At 45.1% G+C, this 26,619-nt stretch overlaps 1 protein-coding gene across 1 annotated transcript in view; it reads left to right on the top strand.

Annotated features, from left to right (window-relative positions):
• Positions 1-1,160: 1,160 nt before the first annotated feature.
• Positions 1,161-26,619, top strand: part of GMDS (GDP-mannose 4,6-dehydratase) — a 762,090-nt gene continuing 736,631 nt past the window's right edge. Inside the window, exons 1-2 of the mRNA XM_077492101.1 lie at positions 1,161-1,329; positions 2,334-2,487. Of these exons, the coding sequence (XP_077348227.1) occupies positions 2,404-2,487 (84 nt within the window). The 5' untranslated portion in view covers positions 1,161-1,329; positions 2,334-2,403. The remainder of the gene's footprint in view (positions 1,330-2,333; positions 2,488-26,619) is intronic.

Genomic DNA, 26,619 nt, shown 5'->3' on the forward strand with positions numbered 1-26,619 from the left:
AGGACTGGCGCTGTGATTGGACACCAGGCATCCAATCATAGCAGAGGATGGGAAGAGAGGACAGGAGAAAACATCGGGGAGCATCGAGGAGCTGGCCCACTGAGACAGTTAAGTGCAGATGGTGGGCCGGTGGGGGGCACACTGGCAACACTGGATATGGCACAGTGGCTGCATTTGATGGGGCACAGTGGCTGCATTTAATGGCCCAGTGGCTGCAATTGATGGGCACAGTGGCTGCAATTGATGGGCACAGTGGCTGCATTTTACAGTGCATTATTACCGCTTACTGACAGGTTGCTAGAGGTTACCCCCCCCCCCCCCCCCCCCCCCACCAATTTGTTTACCTTTGCAGAACAGGCTGATGTTAGGCTTAATAAACACAGTTGCAGGCAGGATTTTTACGCGTGCCCCTTTACCTCCCCAGTGGGCAGCATTCAGTATAGGTGACAGTGGATATAATGAATGCCACTTTTATTTACATATAAATGCCACCAGTCCGCAGTTATTTACATACGAATGCCATATTCATTTACATATCAATGCAGGTCATTTACATGTAAACAGTGTCTGCAGGTGAGTCATCTGTACACGACAATAGGGCAGACCTGGGCAGCATTAGTAGCAGCACTTCACACTGAGATACAGCACAGGACTAAAACTTCAATGGACAAGCGAATTTAAACTGGGATAGTTGGCAAGTATAAGGCAGGCTCTTTGGGCCCCACAACCATGATGGGGCCCAGGGCAGCTGTCCCTTTTGCCCTGCCTTAAAAAATGCCCTGGCTGGCAGCATCACCCAGTTAAAAAAATTAGACTGCATGCACACAATATTTAAAAAACGCAGCAGCTATTACAGTCGTATTTGTATTATTTGTCGTTAGCCAGAGAAGTCTTGTGAGCTACATTATATGAAGAAGAGCAATTTGTAACAACATGTAGCATCCACACACAGCTCCAGAGAAGATGATGAACGTGCACTGTTGCTTGCACATGCGCAGTGCCTGAAAAGCGCCGGGGAGCGCGCACGCCGCTCTTGGATTCTGCACTTTCGTGGAACGCTGGAACAAGAGCGGTGTCAGTGTGACAGAGCAGAGAGGAGGGTGGAGCGCTGGGCGGGCCTCGCGAGCGGAGGGCAGCTTCTGGTTGGTTGTCGGTGGAGCCGCTGCATTCAATCTCATGGACGAACCAGGAAGCGAATAGCGAGGAGTATAAAATTGATGATCAGCAATCGTTTACCTTTTCATTTGGCCCGTGTGTGTCTTCCTGTTCTCTTCGCCAGCTCTGCTAATAAGGAAACAGCCATCTTCCTGGACGTCCCCTCTCAGCTCAGTAATTATCACTTCCTGCTTTTTACAATGTCCAATTTCCAAGCAGCACCAGACTAGAACATGCCCATTGCCAGTACACCTGCTACACTGTCCTCTGTATATCTGTGTGAGGGCACTGAATTGACAAGGTGGTTGCTGTAGTGTGCTCCAATTCACTCACATTGTAGATCCTGTGTACACCTATAGATTTACACTTCACTCACACATTGTAGATCCTGTGTGCACCTATAGATTTACACTTCACTCACACATTGTAGATACTGTGTGTGCCTATAGATTTACAGTTCACTTACACGTTGTAGTTCATGTGTGTGCCTATAGATTTACAGTTCACTTACACGTTGTAGATCATGTGTGCGCCTATAGATTTACAGTTCACTCACACATTGTAGATCCTGTGTGCGCCTATAGATTTACAGTTTACTCACACATTGTAGATCCTGTTTGCTCCTATAGATTTACAATTCGCTCACACATTGTAGATCCTGTTTGCCCCTATAGATTTACAATTTGCTCGCACATTGTAGATCCCATGTGCTCTTATAGACTTACACTTCACACACGTAGATCTTGTGTGCACCTATAGATTTACATTTTGCGCTCACATTGTAGATCGCGTGCTCCTATAGATTTACACTTCACTCACACATTGTAGATCCTGTCTTTTCCTCTGCAGGTTTATATTTATAACCCTTTACTGCCAGACATGCATTGTATGTGTTTTATTTAGCAAACCTGTGATCCTCCTGGTATGTGATTTACACCTGAGCTTCCTCGTCCGTACCCATTTGCTTACAGGAACACGCCCCTTGCCATGTGTCACATTACCATTTACTGACGTTTCCCCTCCTTTGTGTTTTAGCGCAGTAATTGTTTCCTTCTCTTTGGAATAGCAGGGCGTTCAGCACCAATAGCCACCTTATCCAGCCCCCTCCCTTGCCTTTGCAATTTAACTCTTGAGGCACTTGTATAACCTGTCTTACCTGTCCCTTCCTTTTTCCTTAGTGCATCTTGCCTGACATTGCTGAACACACACAGCCGGTCTCTTCTCTACGCAGATCAACAGTCTTGAAGCATGGCATGCAATCAGGGAAACGGATCCCCATCCAATGGTGGCAAGCCCAGGAAGGTGGCACTAATCACAGGAATTACAGGCCAGGTGAGATTGTTGCTCATTTGAAGGATTGGATATCAGGTTTAGAGCTCATGATGGATTATTAACCTGGTTTAAAGTGTTAAACTTTTAATGAAATATTAAAAAAAATATGTAGTAGCATGTCTTACATTAATATTGCTTTTTGACTCCCTTTTTTGAAAGTTCAGTGTGTAGATATTCTACCTATAACTGGGGTTCTTAACTCCTGTCCTCAGGACTCATTAACAGGCCAGATTGTAATTATTACCTTGGGGAACTACAGACTAGAATACTGCAATCAATGAGGAGCAAATGATATCACCTATGATTTATTCCCATTATCTTGCAAACCTGACCTGTTGGTCCTGAGAACAGGAGTTGAGAAGCACTGGCCTATAGGGTGGCTCCTTCAGACTTCAGGATCTCCTTGGAGCCACCCTAATGTACTCGCTGAATAAGTGCATGATGCTTGGTGCCCTGCTTAGGTAATGCAGTGGCAGAGCTGTGTATATCTGATACATGCACAGTACAGGTGACTAACACTCTTTTTTTTTTTTTTTTCCCTCCTGTGTTTGGCAGAGGCATGAACAGAATGAACTTCTGCCCTTTCTGTTGTCTGGTGCTGTCTTTGGCTGACAAATGCATAATACAGGCTGCTGTCTGTACAGGGCATGCATTGGCCAAAAGCAGCATCAGCTCTCGTTCACATTGGCGCAACTTGTCGTGCAATTTGACAGGTCAAATCACATGTCAAGTCCCACCCTTTTTCCAGCAATCGCACTGTTCAAATCTGTGTGGTGACACCTTTGCTGCATCGATTTGAAAAAGTTCTTGCACCACTTTTGGCAATCTTGGGTGTGATTTGCATGGACCTCTGTGCAAGAAGCCGCACAGATGTCTTCCAAGTCGCACTGACCTTCAGACAGTAGCTCATGCCTCAGCCAAGCACAGCAAAATAGCTTCAGTAACCTGTACAGTGCATACATGGGACAAACCTAGTATGCATGGAGTCATGGGACAGGTTTCTGATCTGCTCAGGGCATACGTCCCAGCTGGAAGTTTGGAGCGCTGAAATGAGACCCGGGAAGAGAAAAAATCATGAGCACAAATGGTTAAAGCTGAACTCGGGGCAATTCCCCCCCCCCCATGCAGTAGGGCTGTACCTGCAATGCATGGGTTAACTACTTCTTCCTTTTTTTTTTTTATATCATGGGGTGACCAGGTAGCTGTATATCAGGGATATGCAATTAGCGGACCGCCCAGCTGTTTTAGAACTACAAGACCCATGAGGCATAGCGAGACTCTGACAGCCACAAGCATGACACCCAGAGGCATGATGGGACTTGTAGCTTTGCAACAGCTGGAGGTCTGCTAGTTGCATATCCCTGCTGTGTATTAACCCGATCCGCTGCTCCAATGGCACGTTCATGTCCTGACCAGATCAATGGAGGTGATGACGTTGGGAAGAGTCCACTGCACTAGATCCTGAGGGGGGAGGGGCGGAAGCTGCAGAGACGACCCTTGTGCTGGGAGGATTATATAAGTATAACTCCATTCTTCAATCCCCTGAACAAAAAACATCAGTTAACCCAAGCAGTGCAGGCACAGCCTCACTGAAGGGGAGGGAATTTGCTTATTTTAAAATTTGTGGCACAGTAAAAGAAAATCGCATTATCTACTTGAGTTACTTATATTTTATTTTTTTATTTTTTTGGTTCAATATTTTCCCAAATCCGTCTTTGAGGACAGCCACCTTAGAGAGACCCTGGCTCCTCCCCTCTTAGGAAACACCGCCTTCAATTTCACGATTTAAGTATCATCCTCCCTCAGTTATGGTGTTTCCTCCGGTGGGGAGATACCGCTAAGGAACCTTAGCTGAATCAGTCGGCGAGACTGAGGCTACGTTATCTGGAGTGGAGGAGACAGGGGTCTCTCTGGCTCCGCTCGGCGGTCCGATAGTCTATCGGACTACTTTTGGCACTCCGGTCGGCTGGAGAGCTCGACTTTCGTACTGACCGTCTTGCACACACTCTAAACTTCGCTTGGGGAGAGCAGGAAGTTTGGGGAGGTCCAGCCGTTCGTTCGCCCAGTGGGGTGCTGCAACAGGATGTCCTAGGTCCCCCTGTGTTTGCAGTCGGCTTGGAGTTGGAGGGGGCGGACATCTTCGTTGGATCCACATCTTCTGGTTCCGGATGCGGTTTGTGAAAGGGGACCAAGTGTTCGGCTGGTGCAGCCTCTCTTTCTAAGTTGTACAGGCAGCTGTCGGAGGCACGTTCGTACCACTCTTCCTTAACAGGAGAATGTCCGAAGCAGAGGCTTCAAGAACTCCTGGGGCTAACAGCACCAGCCACTCAAAGGTAATGGGAACCCTGGGGAGGTGTTCCCTTACTTTATAATCAGTAGCTCCACTGATGTTTTTTCCCCCTTGGTGGTCGGGGGGGAAAGGGCAATGTGTCTGGGATCCTGGTGGTGGTTGATCCTAGGGGGGGGGGGGGGGGGCACTCCTGGTGGTCTAAGTAGCGCTGGTGTTTCTTTTCTTTTTAAATCTAAATCTTATGCTGTACTCTTATTGTTTTTCAGAAAGCCACGAGCAAGTCCCCCCATGGTTCTAGGAAGAAGTGTCCTTCATGTAGAGCCTCTATGGGGGATTCCTGGTCCAAGGCACTTTTTAAGGAGTGCATTGAAGGGTTGGTTAGGGAGCAGGCAGCAGAACAGGGTGCAGATCTGGCAGCTTCTGTGAAGGAACTCTCTACTACTTTCCAGTCCTTCAAAACGCTCTTCTCTAGTTTCCAGTGGCCTCAGCCCCAGAGCACTCCTCCACCAGCGCAGCAGAGTGTACCCACCTAGCCCAGTGGATGTTCCTCCCGTGGGTGGGGAGAATCCAGGGGGTTCCAGAGAGGAAGTTGAGGAAGAAGTTGACAGTGCTGTCTCAGACTCCCAAGGGGAATCTGACGGTGAGGGATTGGATGGGGAATCCAAAAGAACCTCACGGTATAAACTTTCCCTGGAAGAAGTGGATGAGCTCTTGGGAGCTATTCATACCACTTTAGGCATACAAGAGGAAAAGAAGGCATTGTCACTCCACGATCAGATGTACAAGGGCCTGGGGGAACAGAAAAAGCGGGTGTTCCTGGTTCATGACGCCTTGATCGATGCCATCAGTAAGGAATGGCAGGATCCTGAAAGAAAACCTTTCTTTTCTGGTGCATTAAAACAAAGGTTTCCTTTTGCGGAAGAGGAGGCTCTTGTCTGGAATAAATCTCCCAGGTTAGATGCTGCCTTTTCTCAGATGTCCAGACATACTGATCTGGCCTTTGAGGACATGGGGGTACTTTCAGACCCTATGGATCGAAGGATGGATTCACTTCTGAAGAAAGCCTGGGATTCCTCACAGGGAAATCTTAAGCCTGCCATGGCAGCCACAGTGGTGGCTCGTAATATGGAGTATTGGCTTACCCAGATTAATACGCACATTGAAGCAGGGACGGCAAAGGAGACTATTCTATCCTCCTTTCCCATGCTGTTTAAGGGGATAGCATATGGTGCGGATGCTTAAGCTGAATCTGTGTGACTGTCTGCAAGGTCCTCGGCTCTGACCAACTCAGCCAGGAGGGCCTTATGGCTGAAGACATGGCAGGGGGACAATGCGTCCAAAGCAAAGCTCTGTGGGATCCCTTTTACAGGAGACTTGCTGTTTGGGCCAGTTCTTGAAGCAGTGCTAGATCGCATGGCTGATAAGAAAAAGGCCTTTCCCGTTAAGAGGAAATGTGGGGAGCAGTCAAAAAGACTCGTCCTCAGAAAAAAATTTGAAGCCCCTAGAACTGATCGGCAGAAGAAAAGTTGGGAGTGCAAGGGGCGTGGGGGAGCGCTTTTTTTCTTCCTCCTGAACAGCCCAAAAAGTCTCAATGACAGGTTCACGGTGGGAGGAAGGTTGGGGGCTTTCCTCCAATCAGTTTGTGTTGGGGATCATCAGAAGAGGTTACCGTTTGGAGTTTTCAGAGCTCCCGCCTCTGAGACTCGTCACCGAGCTGCCAAAGTGTGCAGAAAAATCGTCTGCCCTTCTTTCCTCTCTTCAGGAGTTAGAGGAACAGGAAGTGGTAGTACGGGTCCCAGCAGGAGAGACAGGCAAAGGCTTCTATTCTCACATTTTTGTGGTTCGCAAGCCTTCGGGAAAGTTCAGGCTCATCCTGAACTTGAAGCCTCTGAATGTCTGTTACCTACAGAAGGTTTCGGATGGATTCAGTTTACTCGGTGAAGGCACTTCTTCCACCAAACTGTTTCATGGCATCGATAGATTTAAAAGATGCATACCTGCATATTCCCATCGCAGAGACCCACCAGCGTTTCCTCAGGCTGGCAGTGAGAACCTCAGTCGGGGTGCTACACCTTCAGTTCAAAGCACTTCCCTTTGGGCTATCCTCTTCCACCCCCAGTATCTTAACCAAAGTGATGGCAGAAGTTCTGGCATTCCTGCGTCTCAGGGGAATCTCGGTGATCGCGTATCTCGACGATCTTCTCCTGTTTGCCCCTTCTCCAGCGCAGTTGATTTGGGATCTACAGGTAGCAAAAGACCTGTTAGTGAGCCTGGGTTGGATTCTGAACCTAGAGAAATCCAACTTAATTCCTTTCCCAAAGGGTCACTTTCCTGGGATATGTGTTGGACTCAACAGAACAAAAGGTCTTCCTTCCCTTAGAGAAAATCCAAAGGGTAGACAAAGCACTGTTGTTTCTCCAGGGCAGCCGTCAGATCTCAGTGAGGAAGGTCATGTCGGCCTTGGGCTTGCCGACATCCACGCTCCCAGCAGTTCAGTGGGTGGGGTTACATTACCGTCCTCTGCAACTATTCTTCTTGAAGGTTTGGGACTACAGCCAGGGGTCTCTGGACTCTCTGGTTTCGGTTCCAACTCGGGTAAAGAGGTCCCTTTGGTGGTGGAGAAAGGGAGCAAATTTGTCACAAGGTCTAGAATGAATTTTACCAATATCCAGGGTGGTTACAACCGATGTGAGCGGCTCAGGTTGGGGTGCGCACCTAGACTCCCGTTTGGTACAGGATACCTGGGAGAGGGAGTCTAAGAGATCCTCGAATTGGAGGGAGCTGAGAGCAGTAGATCTGGCTCTCGGGACCTTTCAGAGAGAACTCCGGGAACATCATGTAAGAGTCAGGTCGGACAATTCCTCGGTAGCGGCTTACGTCAACAGGCAGGGGGGCACCAGAAGCGGATCCTTATGGGCCCTAGCAAAAGCCATCCTCAGGTGGGCCGAAGCACATGTCCTGTCCCTTTCAACGATCCATTTGAAAGGAGAGCAAAATCTGGTAGCAGATTTCCTCAGCAGGAGAACACTGAGAGAAGGCAACTGGGCTCTTAAGCAGGAAGTTGGGGGTGGACGCATTAGCACAGAGTTGGGTATTCTCCAGGTGCTATGCTTTGCCCCCTCCCGTTCTGATTCCTACAGTGTTGAGGAAGTTTCAGGCAGAGAACACTACCCTTATTCTAATTGCGCCACACTGGCCCAGGAGGCCGTGGTTGTCCGTTCTGAAGGGCCTGTCTGTGGAACCCCCCTGGATTCTCCCAGTCCAGGCGGATCTCCTTTCTCGGGGTCCAATCTGCTGTCCTCAGGTGGAGTGGTGGAACCTTGCAGCTTGGCTACTGAGGAGGAATTGCTGAAGGGGGAAAAAGGGTCTCAGATCGTTTAGTAGCCACTCTCCTAAGTTGCAGGAAAAAGGAAACCTGGACCATTTACTTGAAGGTATGGAGGCGGTTCAATAGCTGGTGCTCAGAGAACTTCAGTGTGCGCAGCTCGGTAGCCATTCTAGAGGTCCTGCAGGCAGGGGCAGATAAAGGTTTAGCCCTTGGAACATTGAAGGGTCAGGTATCTGCTTTAAGCGTATTTCTGGAAAGGCATCTAGCATCAGACCCTTGGATAGTGAGGTTCTTTAGAGCCTTAAGTAGGCAGAGACCTGTTACAAATTCCCCCTTCCCAGTTTGGGATCTTTCATTAGTTTTACAGGTTCTCACAGGAGAACCTTTTGAGCCATTGGAATCTTGCTCGTTAAGATGTTAAGATTGATCACTCTCAAAACTGTTTTTGGTAGCGATCACTAAGGCAAGGAAAGTGAGTGAACTCAAAGCCCTTTCTGTTAGGGCACCTTTTTCTTTATTTTTATTTTTTTTCTGTTTTTTCCGGACCGTTTGGTTTTTAAGACGGATCCGGCCTTTTTACCTAAGGTAGCCTCTAGTTTTCATAGAGTCCAGGAGATTGTGCTGCCTACTTTCTGTTCAAATCCCGTGAGAGAACAGGAACACATTTTTCATGGATTGGATGTTAGAAGATGTGTCCTTCATTATTTAGATTGCACAAGTCAGTTCAGGAAGTCTGATTCACTTTTTGTGTTTTTTTTTCCAGGGGCTAGGAAGGGTTCCAGAGCCTCTAGACGTACGATAGCCAGATGGTTAAGGTCAGCCATTGGGCAGGCTTGCGTGGCAGGGGGGTTAGAACCCCCAGTGGGGATTAGAGCACACTCAACCAGGGCAGTGGCAACTTCTCAGGCTGGTGCTTCTGAACAGATCTGTAGCGCTGCAACGTGGTCCAGTTTTTCTACATTCGTGAAGCACTATAGACTGGATCTTATGTCAGCCAAAGACCAAGCCTTTGGTCGTAAAGTGCTGCAAGCAGTGGTCCCACCCTAAGGTAAGGTGCTCGCTTATCCTCTCTAAGGTGGTTGTCCTGAAAGACGGACTTGGGAAAAACTGAGTTACTTACCGGTAACTTCCGTTTCCGGGAGTCTTTCAGGACAGCACCGGTTCCCATCCAGGTTTTTGGAAATCTTCGGGAACTCATCACATGAGACTGTCGGGTAAGATTAAAAGTTTGTTTGTTTGACGTGTTCTTGTGTCTCCCCAGTTGGCTGGAGGTACTCTGGAAGAACTGAGGGACGGAGGGAGGATGAGACTTAAATTGTGAAATTGAAGGCAGTGTTTCCTAAGAGGGGAGGAGCTAGGGTCTCTCTAAGGTGGCTGTCCTGAAAGACTCCCGGAAAAGGATGTTACCGATAAGTAACTCAGTTTTTTACGCAAAAAACAATGGTGGTGCACTCATATCAAATCGATAGTTGGACAGGTCAAACAGTAAGTGACAATGATCCAAAGTGTCTGATCCCTCTGTACTGCCAGTAGATGGGACCTTTGGATTGTGGTTGTTTTATGAATCAGCAAATCAAGTCAGCATGGATAAAGAAACGGAAGAGTAAAGGAAGTAGGGAAAAGAAGCTAGGGGGAGGATTTAAGTGAAATTAAAGTCTATTATACTAAGGGTCTAATACTACTTAAAGCGTTTGTTACCCCCACACTTCATATTCCTGATATGTGCCTGCTGTAGCATGTACTCCTGTTCTTTGTATTTGTATTCTTTGTGTAGCATCCATGGTGTTCCTGCCAGTCCCTTTGTTTTCCTAATAAAAACTGACCACACTAAACGGGAGAGCACACGTTGGTCTGTTCTATAGCTTTGATCGGAACTCCATGTTATCTCCTCTAATGATCAATCCTGACACATTACCCCTGCACAGCCATTCACTGGGAAGTGCAGTGTGCTGCTTCCCCCCGGCTCCTATGCAGCTGACAACAGGAGATATGGTCAAAAAAAGGGAAATGTTTTTTTACTTCTATACAAAAATGTTTTGCTGTTTTAACTAGTGATGTGGCAAACCTAAATATTGCTAGCAAGTTGGGGCCTCTTGGAGAGGGAGATGCGTTTTAGAAAAACAGGAGAATTGTTTTTTTTGCTGCAGGTTGCTAAGGGTCTATCCATCCCACCACCTCCATGAATTTTCACAGCACAGTTCAGGCAATAGTGTGGCCAGTCACCTGGGGGGATGCTTATCCAGGACATGTCCATATAGCAGTTGAGGTTGCCCACAGTGATTAAAAGTAGATCAGGATTCCTAAGCTGGCATGCCAGGAGGTTTCTCAATGCCTCTGAATTAAAGGGAGGTGGGACATATAAAGCAGCCAAAATGCATTTTTAGTTGCCACTCTACATGACAGGATCACATACCTCCGTTGGTGTCAATCAGTTTGTTATACACCTGGAAATCTACTGATAGGTGTGCGTGGGATGGTGCGCCCATGCAAAGTTAACACAAGATACCGTATCTGGAACCAGATGAGTTTCCTGGAGGGCATAAATAGCTGGTGAGTGCTTTCTGAGGACGGTGGACACCATGGTATGTTTAAGTGGGTCCTGGAGGCCCCTAATATTCCAGGACACTATTCATGTAGAAGCGATAGTGTCTGTGATAGGGTGAAAGGAGCCTCCGGCCTTCATGCCTGGGGCAATACATATTTCTGTTCAGACGAGTATACCATACCGGCCTGCCAGCCACAGGGTATTGGTAAGTGTTTAGGCACAATTTTGCAGTGAATGCACAGTGGCTGGAAGTGAGGTCAATGGTTCTGGAATCGTAACAGCAGCTTGGTTGAACTGTGAAGAAAAATGGTGGACTAAGAACAGTCTCCATCACTGTGTGACTGTGGAAACATTCGCTAGCGATCGGTTACCGACTCCATGGGTTGAGAAGTGAAAGTAGATAAACGGAGAACATAGGGTTGCTTCGAGCAGCACAACTGGTACTATTTAAAGGGAATGGACTCGTTTTTTCCTGGTAAACTTTTAGATTTTGAAAAATTCATTGCTCGCAACGCTGGGGGGAGAAAATTTTATTTTCTCCCAGCCAAACCGCTGGTGTCCTGTAGAAAGGGAGAATAAAGGTAGAATTCGCTGTGTTCATCCCATCTCCAGGTACAGTGGAGCCTGATATCGGTCTCCCTCCACTGCAGCCCTCCTGGTCTGGCGGATAAAATTTCCGTTTGCATCAATCCAAGCAGATGCATCTAGATCTAGCTGAGATGTGAAGTCACTCCGGGATCAGCATGGTGTATGGAGCTTGGAGTTGTTGAAGCCTCTTAACATCTGCAAATCTTGCTCTGCGGCGATGTACTTCCGCAGAGTAGTCGGGGGGGGGGGGGTCTGGAGATGCACGCACAATTTTAAAGCGGAAGTTCTGCTCATCGGAACCCCCCCGTGCCACAATTGACACCTTTCAGGGGGGTGCAGATACCTGTGTAATCCAGGTATCTGCACCCACTTCTGGGAATAGCAAGCCGCAGATGACCCACTCCCCCATTGTGTTCTGAGAAACGCACAGTTCCCAGGACACAATGGTGACCAGTGAAGACGCACAGCATGACTTGTGCATGCGCAGTAGGGAACCGGCCAGTGAAGCCGCAACGCTTCACTTCCCAATTCCCTGACAGGATGGTGGTGGGGGCAGCCAAGAGACGAGCGATTGCTCGTCATCTGCTGCCGACATTGCTGGACCCTGGAACGGGTAAGTTTTTCCTTTATTAAAAGTGCAGTATTTGTAGCTGCTGACTTTTTTTTTTTTTTTTTTTTAAGGTGGCACTCCTCTTTAAATTGTATGTTGTGCCGTTAACTTGCTTGATGGAGTATCATTTCCTTGCCTTCTGTAATTCAGGAGTCTGGCTTAAAAGGGTACGACGGCCTGGTGGGAGAGGTCTGGGGGGCACTCTATGTGCCCGCTCCATCAAGTAAAACGAGGCGTACACATCCTTCCCAAAGACCTTGAGTAGCCATTTTTTCCCCCCACAAATTGTGGGGTCCCTGCCCTCCATTTTCTCCGGAAGCCCCTCTATACACACATTGTTCCGCCTCAGACAATTCTCAATGTCATCTGACTTGAGTGAGTTTGCCTTTGGGTCTCACTGTAATCTGATTAGGGGGGCCAATTTGTCTTGCAAGTCGCTAATGCAACCTTCTGCAGCTGTGGTGCACTCTCTAATCTTTTTCATTTCATAGCGGATAAAGCCCAGTTCCTCCGTCTTGCCACCAAATTGCTCTTGTAAGGTATGCACATAAACTGTGCAACTATGTATCTGACTGTCTGCCAGGGTGGGTTGTGCTGCCTCTTCATCCCTCCACCCCCCTTTCCTCCACCTCACTCTCGGGAGAACTGATTCTTGTGAATGCTGCTCCTCCGCCAGTGCTGCATATAGTATAATTGGAGTGCAATCCACATCTTCCTCCCCTCTCTGCCCTGTAAGCCCAGACAGTTTTGTGTATGTCTTGGGGGGTGGGGTGGTCTTTTCATTTTGAGAGGCTTACCCGCATCCTTCAGCTCCATGTGAGCAGTCTGGTCTGCATGGCATCCAAAGTGTCCGGTGGCAGGACCGGGAGTGTCAGGTGGGTCCAGCAAGGTTGTGGACAGAAATCCGGCAGTTTCCAAAGGCTGGGAGCTCTGTGATGCGTCCTCTCACATGCTGCTCTTGGCCACGCCCCCATCCGTCAGTTTTTAAAGACAACCCCTGGACTGTTTACTAAGCCAGAGGTGTGAATGTTGCTGTTTGCCTGGCTGCTGCTACACTAGTGGGGAAACTTGGGACATAAATTGGAAGCCCTTTCGTGGTTAGCGCTACATCAAAAAAATGCACATTTCTACAGATAAAAAAGTTACTTTATTTAAAACCGGAGCCTGCTAAGCATTTAACCAGCAATTTGCAGTTGCGATGTCCCGTTCTTGCACACAAAGCCTACAGCTCTGTTCCTGTACTGCTGTGATTTTCAGAGTTGTAAGCACGCTTGTAATTCATTCACACTGCCAAGTGTGCCCACAGTTCATTCAAAGTACAAGTTCCTCCGCTGTGGTGTAAGGTGGTAGTTTTTTCATTGAGATTCCTGTGAATGACAAGGCTGTGTGGGCGGAGCCCAGCACAGGCGCCATTTTCCCCAAATCTGATCAGGGGTGCGGGTAGGAAACACTACTTGCTATCACACGGAGGATGGGAAGGGCAGAACAATGTTACACCCTAAATATGGGTATAACATGTTCTAAAAGGTGAACTTTTCCTTTTTGAAGTAGAGTTCCACCCACTTTTGAGCGGTGGTCTCAAACGAAAGATCACACCTTGTTTTTGGATATTTAAAAAAAAGTTTCTTTAGTAGTTTTTTTTTTTTATTTATTTTTTTGAAGTACAACCTGTACTTCCGTTCCGTCTGGGCCACGGCACAGGACATCCTGTCCTCTTGTGCGGTGAGTACCCAACCCCCCCCCCCATCCCCACCACCAGACCTATGTCCTAGAAGACAAGCTGGCCATTCACAAAGCACTGTCTTGCGCATGCACAGTAGGAAACCAGGAGTGAAACCGCAAAGCTCCACTGCCATTTGCCTTGGTTGGCATTAATGGCGCCTGCACCCGATCTGATGGATGGATTGGCCCCATGGGGGGGGGGCACAGTGACATCGTGGGCTCCCTGGACAGTTAAGTGTCCTTATTAAATGTCAGCAGCTACAGAGTTTTGTAGCTGACTTTTTTTTTTTTTTTTTTTTTGGGTAAGTAAAAACCTGTAAATTAAAGCAGAATTCAGCCCACCGACTTAAAGTGGAACTGAAGCCCTTCAGGGGTTAACTAAGATCAAGGATTTACCCCTTAACTTCCCCTCTTGTGATCAGCAAGGCACAGGCTATCTTATTGGGGAAAATTTAAGATGAAGCTACTGCCCCTATTTTTATACATATGCAGGAACGCCCCTGTATGGGTTTCCTTGTCCTTCAAGCAAGTAGATACCAATGTGTGAATTTCTTTTTGGAATAAGCCTCCCAGATTTGGCTTCTCCATCTTGAAACAACCCCTCTATTCAGGTGGGCTAGTGCAGCCCAATTTTTAGTCATCACACATCCATAATTGGCTTACGTGCCCCCCAAAATGTTGCAATAGTTTTGAGAGCTGCTGTCCTGGGGTCGTATACACTGCAGTCTTTATTGTATAGGGGATGTCCGGTGCCTTAAGCCTGGTACACGCTAATTTTTTTATTTTTATTTTCCCGTTCAACTCAAAACTGATGGCTTTGAAGCTGCTGTACTAACAATCCAACGTTAGTACAGTGATGCCCCCTGCTGAGCGGCCAATGGTTGAGAGCACTGATCTGGAGCCAGTTGGCTGCTGGTTTTCAGCATCTTTGTCTGACAGAAGCCAGCCAAATGGCTGGCTTATGTTGGACTGACTGACATGCACACGGGGCCAAATGTTGGCTGGTTTTTATTGAACTGGCTGATGTCTTGCACAATTTGGTCTGTGTACAGGACTTTACGCTTACAAGTACTATGAAAGCCACGGTTAGGGAGTGGAATAGAAATCCAGTTCTTTACAAAGCACCATCCAATAGATGATCCCCACATACCCCTTTATGGAGAAACCCTAATCTACCACACCTCCCTGGAGCCAGCTATCAAGGCATCCAAAGGAATCAAGTCCTTTGGGAAATATATTTGCACTTAATGTCATATTAAGGGTTTCTTTGCTGCAATGTAAATATTCTTTCTCTCTCCAATTGGTACTTTTCACTATTTGCAGCTTTGTCATGCTTATAATTCTCAATTTAGTCTATGTAATATTACCCTAGCTGTTAAAGCTGGAGTCTTTCCTGATTGCAATTCCTGCCTAAACCTCACTCAAGCATTTACAAGGCCCTGCAGAATCCTCACCCAGTCTTGCTCAAATGCCATGAAATGTGGTCCTGCAATCTTGCAACTCTAGATAATGAGGACTGGAGGGGTGTATGGGATAAGCTCATACAATGCAAAATGGTGCAGTGTCTATCCTACCCCAGCAAGCCTGCATGTAAACATGGCTCAATACTCTGCCTCCTGATGGAGATGCTCTCATACCCCTGCAGATTTCATACATCCGTTCTGGTTATACTGGTCCAGGATGGTACAATATGTAACTGACCTTACAACTGTTGTAGTTTCCAAAGAGATAGGGATATGTCTATTGGCCTGGTAGAACCTCTAATCACAGTGCAGCCAGAACCCTATTTGGCCTCTTAAGGACAATTGCCTTTCTGGCATAAAATAAGTGGAAAGATCAGGCCCCCACCCTGGGCAGATGGAAAATGCTGGTGAACTCTGCACTACTTTGTCCTGGGATGTCCTGCTAAATTTAATAACATTTGGTGCTTAATTCTGCGGACTCATTGGTATCCTAACTGCTCACATAGGGTTCCATGTGTGCTCTCACCAATTTTGTCTGCTCATGATGGGCTACATGATTGTCCTCTTTACTTTGACTTACTATAGCCCCCATTACCATCTGGTGGTATCCTTTCTACTATGCTTCGGTGAGCTATGTGTATACTGTAACGGTCATTGTGGTATTCCCTGTGCAGCATTATTGCTATCTTTGAGTGTGGAGTGGAGCACGTGCTTATTTTCTTGCTAAGCGCACTAGTGCTGACTCCGAGGGGTTGTATTTTTTGCTTCTTTTTTTTTTTTTTTTTGTACTGACTGTATAACCTTGCCTAAAATGTAATAAACATTTTTCAAGATATGGGCTTTGTAGCTGAGGCCTCTTAAATCAGCCACTGCTGGAAAGCATGACAATTTTAACATTTCTCCAACTACATGTCTTGCGCCTCACTCTGTCCCAAAAATACCTTTATCTCTGATTTAGGTGCATGTTAGCATGCACCTCATTTAAAGTCCCACAACCCCCTTGCTTTCTGCTATGTGGTGTGTGTTCCATAATCTTGCACTTGTGATTGTTCCATGGTGTGAGACATGCTCTCAGTGGCTGGCACCCACTATGGGAGGTTTGTAAGTGGCTCTATTTTTTACATGCTTGTATTCTGGCACGCTTCCAGTGTGCCAGGATGACTGAACTCCTGTGTAGGCGTGACATCATCCCATACCAGCCAATCAAGAGAGAGAACCTTGTAAGAAGATGCTAGCAAGGGAACTTGCAAATGTTGGCCTGTTGGAGTTTAGGTGATTTGTCCATTTTAGTTCCACTTTAACGGTTTCCCAAAACGATTGCATTCAAGGCATGCTGTGAGCAACTGTTACTGGTTGCTTATGTCAGTTCCCAATCAAACTGTCAAGCCCTCAAATAGCTGATCACATGTACAGTACCATGGCAACTGCAGGTCAGAGGCTAAGATGCCAGCTTTCTTGGCTGTAAAGGATAGGAGGGTTTAATTCCCCTTTACCAGTAGCGGAGACAAATCTGGTCTTGTGCCCTGCCAGACTTGTGTGGCAAAGCTGTATACAAATAAAATTCCTTTGGCATTTAAAACGGCTCCCATATATGCATATCTTCTGTACATTTAGCTGATTGTCAGAAGTTCATCTTTAAGACACCGGCTGATGTCAGAGCTAGTACAGGCTGGGGAAGAATTGCAACTATATGGTCAGGATCCACCTAGGTCCCTGGACCAACACCCGGATCAGCCTTTAAGTGAGCTGCTGAGAGCCTGAGCCAGCTGCTCCTGCCCCTCCACAGCCCAGCACTCCAGTGAGTGTGGGGAAGGGGGCAGAGCAGAGAACTGACAGGTGGTCAACAGCTCTCTGCTCCCAGTGCAATGAGAACCAAGTGATCGGTTATGTTCACTTGGCTCTCAGCCTTGGAGCTGCAGGGGGACAGATGCAGCATCAACCTAGGCAAGTATGATTGCTCCAAAAAAAAAAAAAAAAAAAAATATAAAGGATTTTTCAGGGATATGCACCAGTGCACGATCAGAAGAGAAATTCGGGTTTCTTAAAAAGAGAGAATTCTCTCCTAGGTGGCTGTAGCATCAGTCCAATGCTGCATGTGTCCTCTGCCTCTAAGACTGAAAACTGACTGCTCAAACGCCGCTGATAGTTTAGCTCTCGATCTTTAGGCTACGGGGAGCTGGTGACTATCGGACACTGCTCTGCTCTCAGTGCTCACTGGAGCACTGGGCTGTGGAGGAGGCGGGAGCTGTTGGCTGTCACCCAGCAGCTCGCTGAGAGGCTGAGCCAGCTGCTGGCCCAGGCACCTGGGCGGATCATAAACGTGGTCGGGATCTTTTTAGAGCGTCCACTGGCCCTGTGACATCGGCCAACATCAGTCTTTAGCTCTACTTTGGCTATACTTCTCCTTTTAAACAGTTATACCAAAACGGTGCAAATGATCAGTAACATAACCAGTAGGGTAAAGTGCAGTCATTTTAATCTGTGTGGGAGGGTAGGAACTTGGTAAGGAAAGGCCATGGAAAGTTATATTCCTGAAGACTGTTCATTGGAAAAATCTCAAACAATGGTAAAACAGCATGGCAACAAAACTTAGGGTGGTCTTTCTTTACCTAAAAGGTCTCACGGTATTTAAGGAAACTACTAAAAAGCCTTTGCACATTAGTGCAAAAATGAATTCTATAAATGAGGTCAGCAACACTCAAACATTGAATACTGGACTAAAACTATATAAAAATTGGTGAGGTAACCCTTCAAGTGTGAGCCAAACTAAAAATCAAACTAGCATCAGTAAATAAGTGCAACATGTATCAAAAGTGGAAATGAATTCCATAAAAGTCCAAGGAATACATTGGTGTAAAAGTCCAACATAAACCTGCTGTCCTAAAGTTTATTCTCTGGGGTGTCATGCCAGGAAATGCATGACAACCTAGAGAATACAGTGTTTCTTACACAGGGCAACTCTGGCAAACAAGCTGTTCAAAATGAATAAAGCAGAAACCAGATAAAAAAAAAAAAAAATTGCCTTATTTATATGGAGCTTTTTTATGAATCCATGCATCCCGGAGTACATCTCTTAAAGCGGATTGGGAGTTATGATGAACATGTCCTGTATGTCGTATATTAAGAGCTCTGTTGACCTCCTGTGATGTAGTTTTTCTGTCTGGTAAGAAGCATGCATAATTGGTGTGGGGAAGAGCAGCTGGTTTAACATTGAAATGCATTTTTTAGCATGGCACGTTTTCATGTTGGACACTGATTTATTAATGTATTTATCTAGATGTTTTATAAATGCAGTATGTTGCCTTTTTTTTTCTTAAAGGGGCAGTGCACTCATTTTTATATAATGTAAGGGAGACAGTTGTTTCCAGATGTTATGTCCATGCTCTTCTGCAGAAGCACAAAGAACCAGTCTATGTTGAGGGCATAAAATGCAGTGGTTGGCTAAGGAACCTTATGCAGGAGGTGAGAGGTGAGACAATGTCCATAGCTTTGTGGCACCATTAGCTCAAACTTGGCAGAAATCAGTGGGGCCCTGTTATACACGTCTACTGTCAAGAGAAGTCTGTTTAGAGCTCTGTTCAATGAAAGGCCTTGCAGCTAAAAAGCCATTTCTTGTGATGGTTAAACAAGGTGACTCATCTTTAGTTATAACAGAAGGAAGTCCTTTCACTGACAGCTGCTGCGTACAAGCCGCTTCTAGGTTTTATTGTCAAACTTGTGGTGATTGACAGAATTTTTTCTTTTGCATAACAAACCTTTTATACTTGCCTGCTCTGTGCAGTGGTTTTGCACAGACCAGCCCTGATACTCCTCTCCCTTTCTCCTTGACTTGCAATGGGGGCACCTGAGCAGGGTCGCTCCCAAGCCGCTGCTGCGTCCATTCACATAGTGTGGCTCAACTCCACCTGCACTCTCTCCTTGGCTGTTATTGACAGTAGCAGGAGCCATTGACAAAGACCAGGGAGAGCTATTCCTCTTGTGCACATTGCTGGATCGAGAGGTGGCCCAGGTAAGTATTAGGGGGACTAGGGGGGCTTATACACACGGGTGTGTGGTGGTTTTTATTTTATTTTTTTATTGGAAGGTTGGTACCCATGTTGTCTGTGCCGCCGTTGGTGGTTTTCCCTCACTTCCTCTCTTGGTAACCTGTATTAACAGTATTGTTACTGTATCAACAAGTTACAAGAAACATCTCCATCATAGCATTAAAACTTTTTTTAACCTTTTTGAGTTTCGACATAATTTATAAAATGGCTTAAGTTGGACTTTTTTTTTTTTTTTTTTCTGGGTTTAGTTCAGACGTTCGTTTGTGTTGAGGACTATAGTGTTTGTGTTTTATTTTATTTTCTTTATTTTTTTTCCCCTGTTCTCATCCAGGATGGCTTAGAGGCTCCTAGCACAGGAAACTCATACATGATCCATAATATAAAAGACTGCCTACATGGCACCTCAGTATTATGTTTTTTTTTTTTTTTTTTTTTTTTTTTCTTCCCTTCGACCAGTCAGGAACTTCAATGACGTTACTTCTGACACAAAGGCAGGAAGTGATGCTTTCACCGACCAGAAGTCATGCGACGACCATATTGGTACACCCTCAGGGTAAAAATATGGCCTGTACCGAGGGGTGTAAGGCAGGCACACTATCCACAGGGACCGTGCTAGATCCACAGTGCCATCCTGGGTTCTCCACGCCAGTAAATAAAGGACACTGGCAGAAGATGGCGCTGGGTTGCTTCCTGGACAGTGAACATGGAAGAGCAGGGGGCTGCGGCTGCAAGTCTGGAGGCGCAATCGCTTGACTTCAGTCCTAAAGTAAGAAAAGGGGGGGGGGGTTAGGGTGCTCCTACACTTTTCTTGCTGTCCCTGTGGTGGTGATACAAGGATTGTGGGGGCTTTTTTTGTAGGTGCATTGGTGTAACATCCCTCTAGTTGTAGGGGTGAGTCGCATTTAGCATCACAGTTCCTGGTGGTGTTTGTTTAAAAAATTCTAAGGCAGGAATTTTTGGGTGTTTTTCTTTCCATTCAGTTTGTACTTCAATTGAAGTAACACTGGTATAGTTTGTCCTTTTTTGGTTCTTTCCAGGACAATTTGCGAGCCCAAAGAAAGCAAGACAGATGCTTCTAGAAAGAGATGCCTGGTCAGTACTAGAAAAAAAATGCCCTCTGGTTGGAAAAAAGGACATGTGTCAAGAGAGGGGTGGTGTTTAAATCAGAGTTCAAACTAATCAAGGCATAATGGGGGGGGTTGGGAAGAGATACTAGGAAAGCTAGTAGGAAAGCTGCCACCAATGCTATATCCAAGATCTGGAAAAAAAGTTTAGTGTACAATCAACATAATCTCAGGCCTTATGATCCCAGGGGTTCTAGAATTCTGCAAGCAGGTGCAGCCCTAAACCTTGCAGTCAGTATCTTCAATGTACAGATATCAGCTCTATCAAGCTTCCTGAAGCTCAAGCTACTAGAAGAACCCCTAATAAAGCTTCTCACCGCCATAATTTGAAAGCTGACGAAATCTAGGAGGTTCCCCTCTTGGGCCTTCTCCACAGTACCACAGAGTCTTTGCAGGGAGCCATTCTAGCCACTGGAAGACTGCTTCATAAAACTTTTGACCTTTTTTGTTTTAAAAAAAACACAAACTTTTTTTAGTAGTACTTGTCTCCTCAAGCAGGGTCAGAAATTCCAGTCCTCTCAATGACAGGACAAGATTATCCTTTCTCTTGACCCTGCCCAAAGTGGCTTCCACTGATTGGAAGAAATCCAATCCCAACTTTTTGTGGAAATCCTAACACACACGTACACACAACGTACAAGACGGTATCTTTACCACCACCAACAGGAGTCAATGCTCCTACCACAAGAGCAGTATTTACATCTTGGGTTGAACGGGCCAGAGCTTCACCCCACCTCCAGATATGCAAAGCGGCAACCTGGTCTAGCTTTCATACGTTTTGTAAAGCACTATAGGCTGGATGTGCTTGCAAATAAGTAATAGTGGGTTATCCTCGCGCTACAATGGTGAATTAAAAAGGAATTGGTATGGTTGCAGCAAATCACCGGCAGAGGCGCAAACCCTCCCCTCAAGTGATAATAGGTAAAAAAGAATGGTGTTGCGCTCCACACAGAATTTAATTAAATCTAATAAAGTTAATAATCGCATATAAAATCTAAAAGACGCACCTATGCGATTAGAATTACTTTAAATTATATCTACAACCTATGTGCATAAAATTATACAAAGTGATTAGTGGGGTGTTCAGAATATACACTTATTCCTAGTGTTATTCATAATAAAGAAATATAAAAGATCTATACAATCGTAACAAAGTGCAAGTGAAATAAAAAATGAAACGCAAATCCTGATAATATCAATTCAGGAAGTCGTGGAATCAAGCAAGTGTGTCTCAGTCCATAAAAGTGCATCCAAGTGCCAGCGTGTATACAGAAAAATGTGTAAGGGTAAAATCCAACAAATAAACAATCAAAATTATAAAAATATGTGTAAAAATGTATCAAAAGGTAAATAGATAAACCTAAGAAGCAGCAATTCAAAGGGGTTTCTTAAAGTGTCTCTTAACATAAGACTAATAATCCATATCAGTTCATGCAAAAATAAAGTGAATCCACGCTGTGCTATGTGAAGGGTTAATCCTGTGAATAAACACGCAGCGGTTCCACTGGTGATCTTACAGTTCCTCAAAGTGGGTGCTCACACACTGAGTGCAGTGGGTACCTTACCTCACTGCTGTCAGTTAGACAGCAATATGCTCCAATATAAAAGGTGTATCCTCGATTGGGATGTGTGTCCTCAGTTGGTGTAGGTACAGCAGTATACTCCAATGGTTTGCGGTGTGTATCCTAAGTGTAGTGCAAGCGCCCCAAATATTTTCCTCCAAGTACTCCGCAAGGGATCACAAGTCAGACCCGAGAAAGAGAAAAGGGGCTCCAATAGTGAAGTAAGTCACACAAATTCTTTATTATAAAAAGGACCAAGTCCTGGGTACTCACATTTAGGTAATAAAATTCAAACGTTAACAGCTAAAACAACGAACGGCTTCCTCGTTCGTACCCCGGACGTCACTTCCGGTATCCTCCTAGGCCAGTCCTACGCGTATCGTCATTGATCACGTGACTTCATCAGGGACTAAAGCATAGGAGGTGGACAAACGTTTAAATAGTATCTCTAATTCACGGCCATTTTCCTGTAGTCTGTGCTATCTATTCCTATTCGCGGTCACGAATCTAGTTGCACGGCCATTTTCTAACAGACTTTAGTACCGAACGCTTCCCAGTCATTTTTCTTATAGGTTCTAAGGCAGTGGTAGCAACTATTCGATGAGCGGCCGCCATTTTACCGTCGTTTCATCATCTACACTCATCTGGTGAGCGGATGCTGTGTTCGCCGCCATTATTTCATCGTTAAGATAGAGGAAACGAAGGTAAACCTATGTCCACTTTTCCGGACTAGGTTCAATTCAGACACCCGGTGGTTGCACTTGTTCAAACAGCAACACGGGATTCTCCGCCTATATGGCTCTAAATAGCATTCATGGTGTTAATAAAGAATTAGAGACATTCACTTACAATTAAAACGAAGGGACCGAAAAAACATTCATAAACTAATGATTTAAGACAGGAGGTGTTATTAAAGGATTCATAAAAAATTCATAAAAGGTGGCTTAAGACAGGAGGTAATAATGAAATATTAAAATGGCACACTCCACCTGTGAAAAAACGAGGGATCCCCAGCACCTTACCAGAAGCAAGCCAGAGAGCGACACAATAGCTAATATTGTGAAGGCTGATCCACCCCGGATGGGGTCTTTTTTCCGGTGAGAGTACAACCTAGAAGTGACCACAGTGCATGGAGAATAAGATCTGAATTTATCACACCCCCTCCCCCCACTCACGGGACAATCCCATCAATCCTATTATTCATCAGACGATCTATTTATATTTTTTCACATATATATTTTTTATCCATTTTTTAATTTTTTAGTTTTCATTTTTCCATTTTTATGGTGCACGTTTTCACTTGAAGTATTGACATCTACCACCTATTTATTGTGTCATTTTACTTGTTGCATGAATTTTGTATAAACTTCACCGTCACGTTAGTGCACTAACAGTTTTGAAGACAGCACAGTCTCTCACTTTTATACCTAATTGTTACTAATTTATCAACAAATGTAATAGCACCAGCACTTTATTCGTACTAGCAATTGTCACAACCCTCTTGGGACCATTAGTTTTCATTATCTTTTCGTTTTTTCACTTAAATAGCCAGCACGCTGGAAATTATTCACTGTTTGAATATATGTAATTTTTAATTTTTATTTCACTAATTGTCAGGATGTTGCATATTTTATATAATTGAGCTGGTTCAACACTTTTTTCTTTTTATTGGTACACTGATATAGCCAATCCCATTTTTAATTACTACCTGCCATTATGCTGAACACTTCAGATAAATGAGTCCCTAGTGATACATTTTCTGGCAATAAATAGGTATAGCGCCAGGTCTATTCACTGTAACCCCCTCTTAACATTCTCCACCCCACCAGGTGGATATCAATAGAGGCTGCTCTTACCTATCTTGACACATAACTACTTTGTACTTATACATATTTTTAGTATCCTTTTAGATTATAGGCCCCATAGCGCAACCTACCTACCCCTTTTGTCTTTATACTGTATTTTGGAGAGGATTACAATACCTCCCCCTTTATCAGCGGGTCGGATAACTATATCTTTCCTCTTTGTTAATTTACTAATGCCACTCTTTATACATTTAGGTTCCTCGAGTTTCTTGATTCTTAGACCTTTCAAATCTTGTAAAACCACTTTTTTATTTTTATTTTTTATTTTTTTTAAACTTCAATATGTTTGTTCGAAACCAAAGGGTTAAAAACCGATTTATTCCTTAATTCACTCCGTATGATACCTTGATCATCATTCTGGATTCGCGTTTTAATCGGATTACCGGCCAGATATTTCTTAATATTCAGGGTCCTTACATATTTCTGTATTCCTACATATGTCTCAAATTTATCTAAATTCTTCGTCGGGGCATATTTGAGTCCTTTATCCAATACACCAATCTCTTCTTGGGATAGAGGAAGGCCACTAAGGTTAAAAATCCCCTCCCCTTTTATTCTCTTCTTTGCCTGTATTTTTTCCGGACCTCTTTCCTCTCTTCTTACAGGACTTCTTCTTAGATCTCTCTGATTGTTTGGGCGTCTTGGTGGGTGATTCTCTATGCCCCTCCCTAAAAAAGGCCTGTTTTGATACTGGTCCTGGTAATAGCCATGGGATCTCCCATCTCTATTTTCCTCATAGTGATCCCTTAGGGGAGCATAGTAGTTATATGTAGGTATTGGATAGCGTCCATCAGAGTGGGGGGGGATCTTGAGGTGCACCCCAGTTACAACTATGGGACCGGACATAGAGATATGGGGGGCTTCTCCCTCGTTGGCCATATATTCCTTGGGGTTGGCCTCTATTTTCCCTTTGATCCCTGGGGTCATATGGTGGCCTATTATAGTTGCCATTCTGTATCCTTCTCTGATTATTATTTTTCCAATAGGGTTTCTTACCCCCATTGTGTGGGGTTTGGTTTGGGTAAGGTGGTCTCCTCTCAGTTCTTTGTGGTGTAGAGTAGTTATGATCATTCTCTCTCTCTCGTTGGTCCTTGGATGCCTAGATGGCTCCGGCATACTTCCAATTTGTGGACCATTCCGTTCTGATCTGTATTGGATACTCTCTTGTTGTATGGTTTTCTCTGGAGTAGAGAATGTAGAAATCTGATCCAAATTACCTCTCTGTCTCTGCCATTTAAAAACATCATCATTTTTAAAATCATTAATGTCCCTTGTGTATTTCTTGCTTTTCCTAGTCTGGACTTCGTCCTTCTTGGCTAGGTCTTTATTCAGTTGTGACATGAGCGAAGTGAGTTCAGGCTTATCCTTGTGTGTTTCCAGTTCCCCTTTTATCTCTCCTATGGTTTGATCTATTTTCTTCAATTTCTTCTGCTTTCTTCTTAATAGGAAAGTGAGTAGTTCTAAACCTTTTGCATTAAAAAAAAGTGAACCATTCATCGATCGACTCCTGGTCAACCAGACCGTCATTTGGTGTGATATCCCATCTAAGTCGTCTAGGCACTATGCTATCTTTCTGGTACTGCTCAAAAGTGGTTATGTCCCACCATAGGCTCACTTTTTTTCTCCATGTTGTGGCCCAGTTTCCGCATCAGGCTCTCCAAACCCCCATTTTTTTATTGTATTGGAGTCTGAGCTGTTAAACACTTGTTCTAAATCAATTTTCCTTTTTTCCATAAAGGAAAACACCTCCATTATGGCTGCAAGGATATATGGGAGAGTAAATCAAATTGGTAATAGTGGGTTATCCTCGCGCTACAATGGTGAATTAAAAAGGAATTGGTATGGTTGCAGCAAATAACTGGCAGAGGTGCAAACCCTCCCCTCAAGTGATAATAGGTAAAAAAGAATGGTGTTGCGCTCCACACAGAATTTAATTAAATCTAATAACAAAGTTAATAAATAATCGCATATAAAATCTAAGACGCACCTATGCGATTAGAATTACTTTAAATTATAGCTACAACCCATGTGCATAAAATTATACAAAGTGATTAGTGGGGTGTTCAGAATATACACTTATTCCTAGTGTTATTCATAATAAAGAAATATAAAAGATCTATACAATCGTAACAAAGTGCAAGTGAAATAAAAAATGAAACACAAATCCTGATAATATCAATTCAGGAAGTCGTGGAATCAAGCAAGTGTCTCTCAGTCCATAAAAGTGCATCCAAGTGCCAGCGTGTATACTCCGTGTTTATTCACAGGATTAACCCTTCACATAGCACAGCGTGGATTCACTTTATTTTTGCATGAACTGATATGGATTATTAGTTTTTTATGCTAATTAAGAGACACTTTAACCACTTGCCGACCGCCGCACGACGATGTACGTCGACAGAATGGCACGGGCAGGCATAAGGGCTTACATGTACGTCCTTGCCTGCCCGCCCGGTGCCTGCGGCGGTCGGTATTCGTTCGGGAGCGATCCCAGACGAGGGGACGGCCATTCATTCATGGCCACCCCCTCGCGATCGCTCCCGACGAATGAAAATGTCCCGTGACATCACTTCCTCTCCTGTAATGTAAACACAGGAGAGGAAGTGATGTATTCTCTCCTCCGTGTCGGTATTTTTCGTTCCGGCACCGAGGAGAGAGGTTCGGTGAGTTGCACCAACACACCACGCATACAGTAGAACATGCCAGGCACACTCACACCCCCCCTTTACCCCCCGATCACCCCCCAATTACCCCTGCCCCCCCAGTCAGTGACACCAATTGCTTTTTTTTTTTTTTTTGCATTGGTGTCATTTGTGACTGTAATAACTGTTAGGGCAGTTAGGGTTAGCCCCCTTTAGTTCTAATGTGCCCCCCTAACCCCCCCAATAAAGGTTTAACCCCGTGATCACCCCCCGTTGCCAGTGTCACTAAAGCTGGGTTCACATTGCAGCGGTTTATGAGAACGAATGTGATTCGCACTGCAGTGCAA

The sequence above is a fragment of the Lithobates pipiens genome, unplaced genomic scaffold, assembly GCF_037356315.1.
Source record: "Lithobates pipiens isolate NorthernLeopardFrog02 unplaced genomic scaffold, aLitPip1_a1.2 Scaffold_19, whole genome shotgun sequence".
Taxonomy (NCBI): Eukaryota; Metazoa; Chordata; class Amphibia; order Anura; family Ranidae; genus Lithobates; species Lithobates pipiens.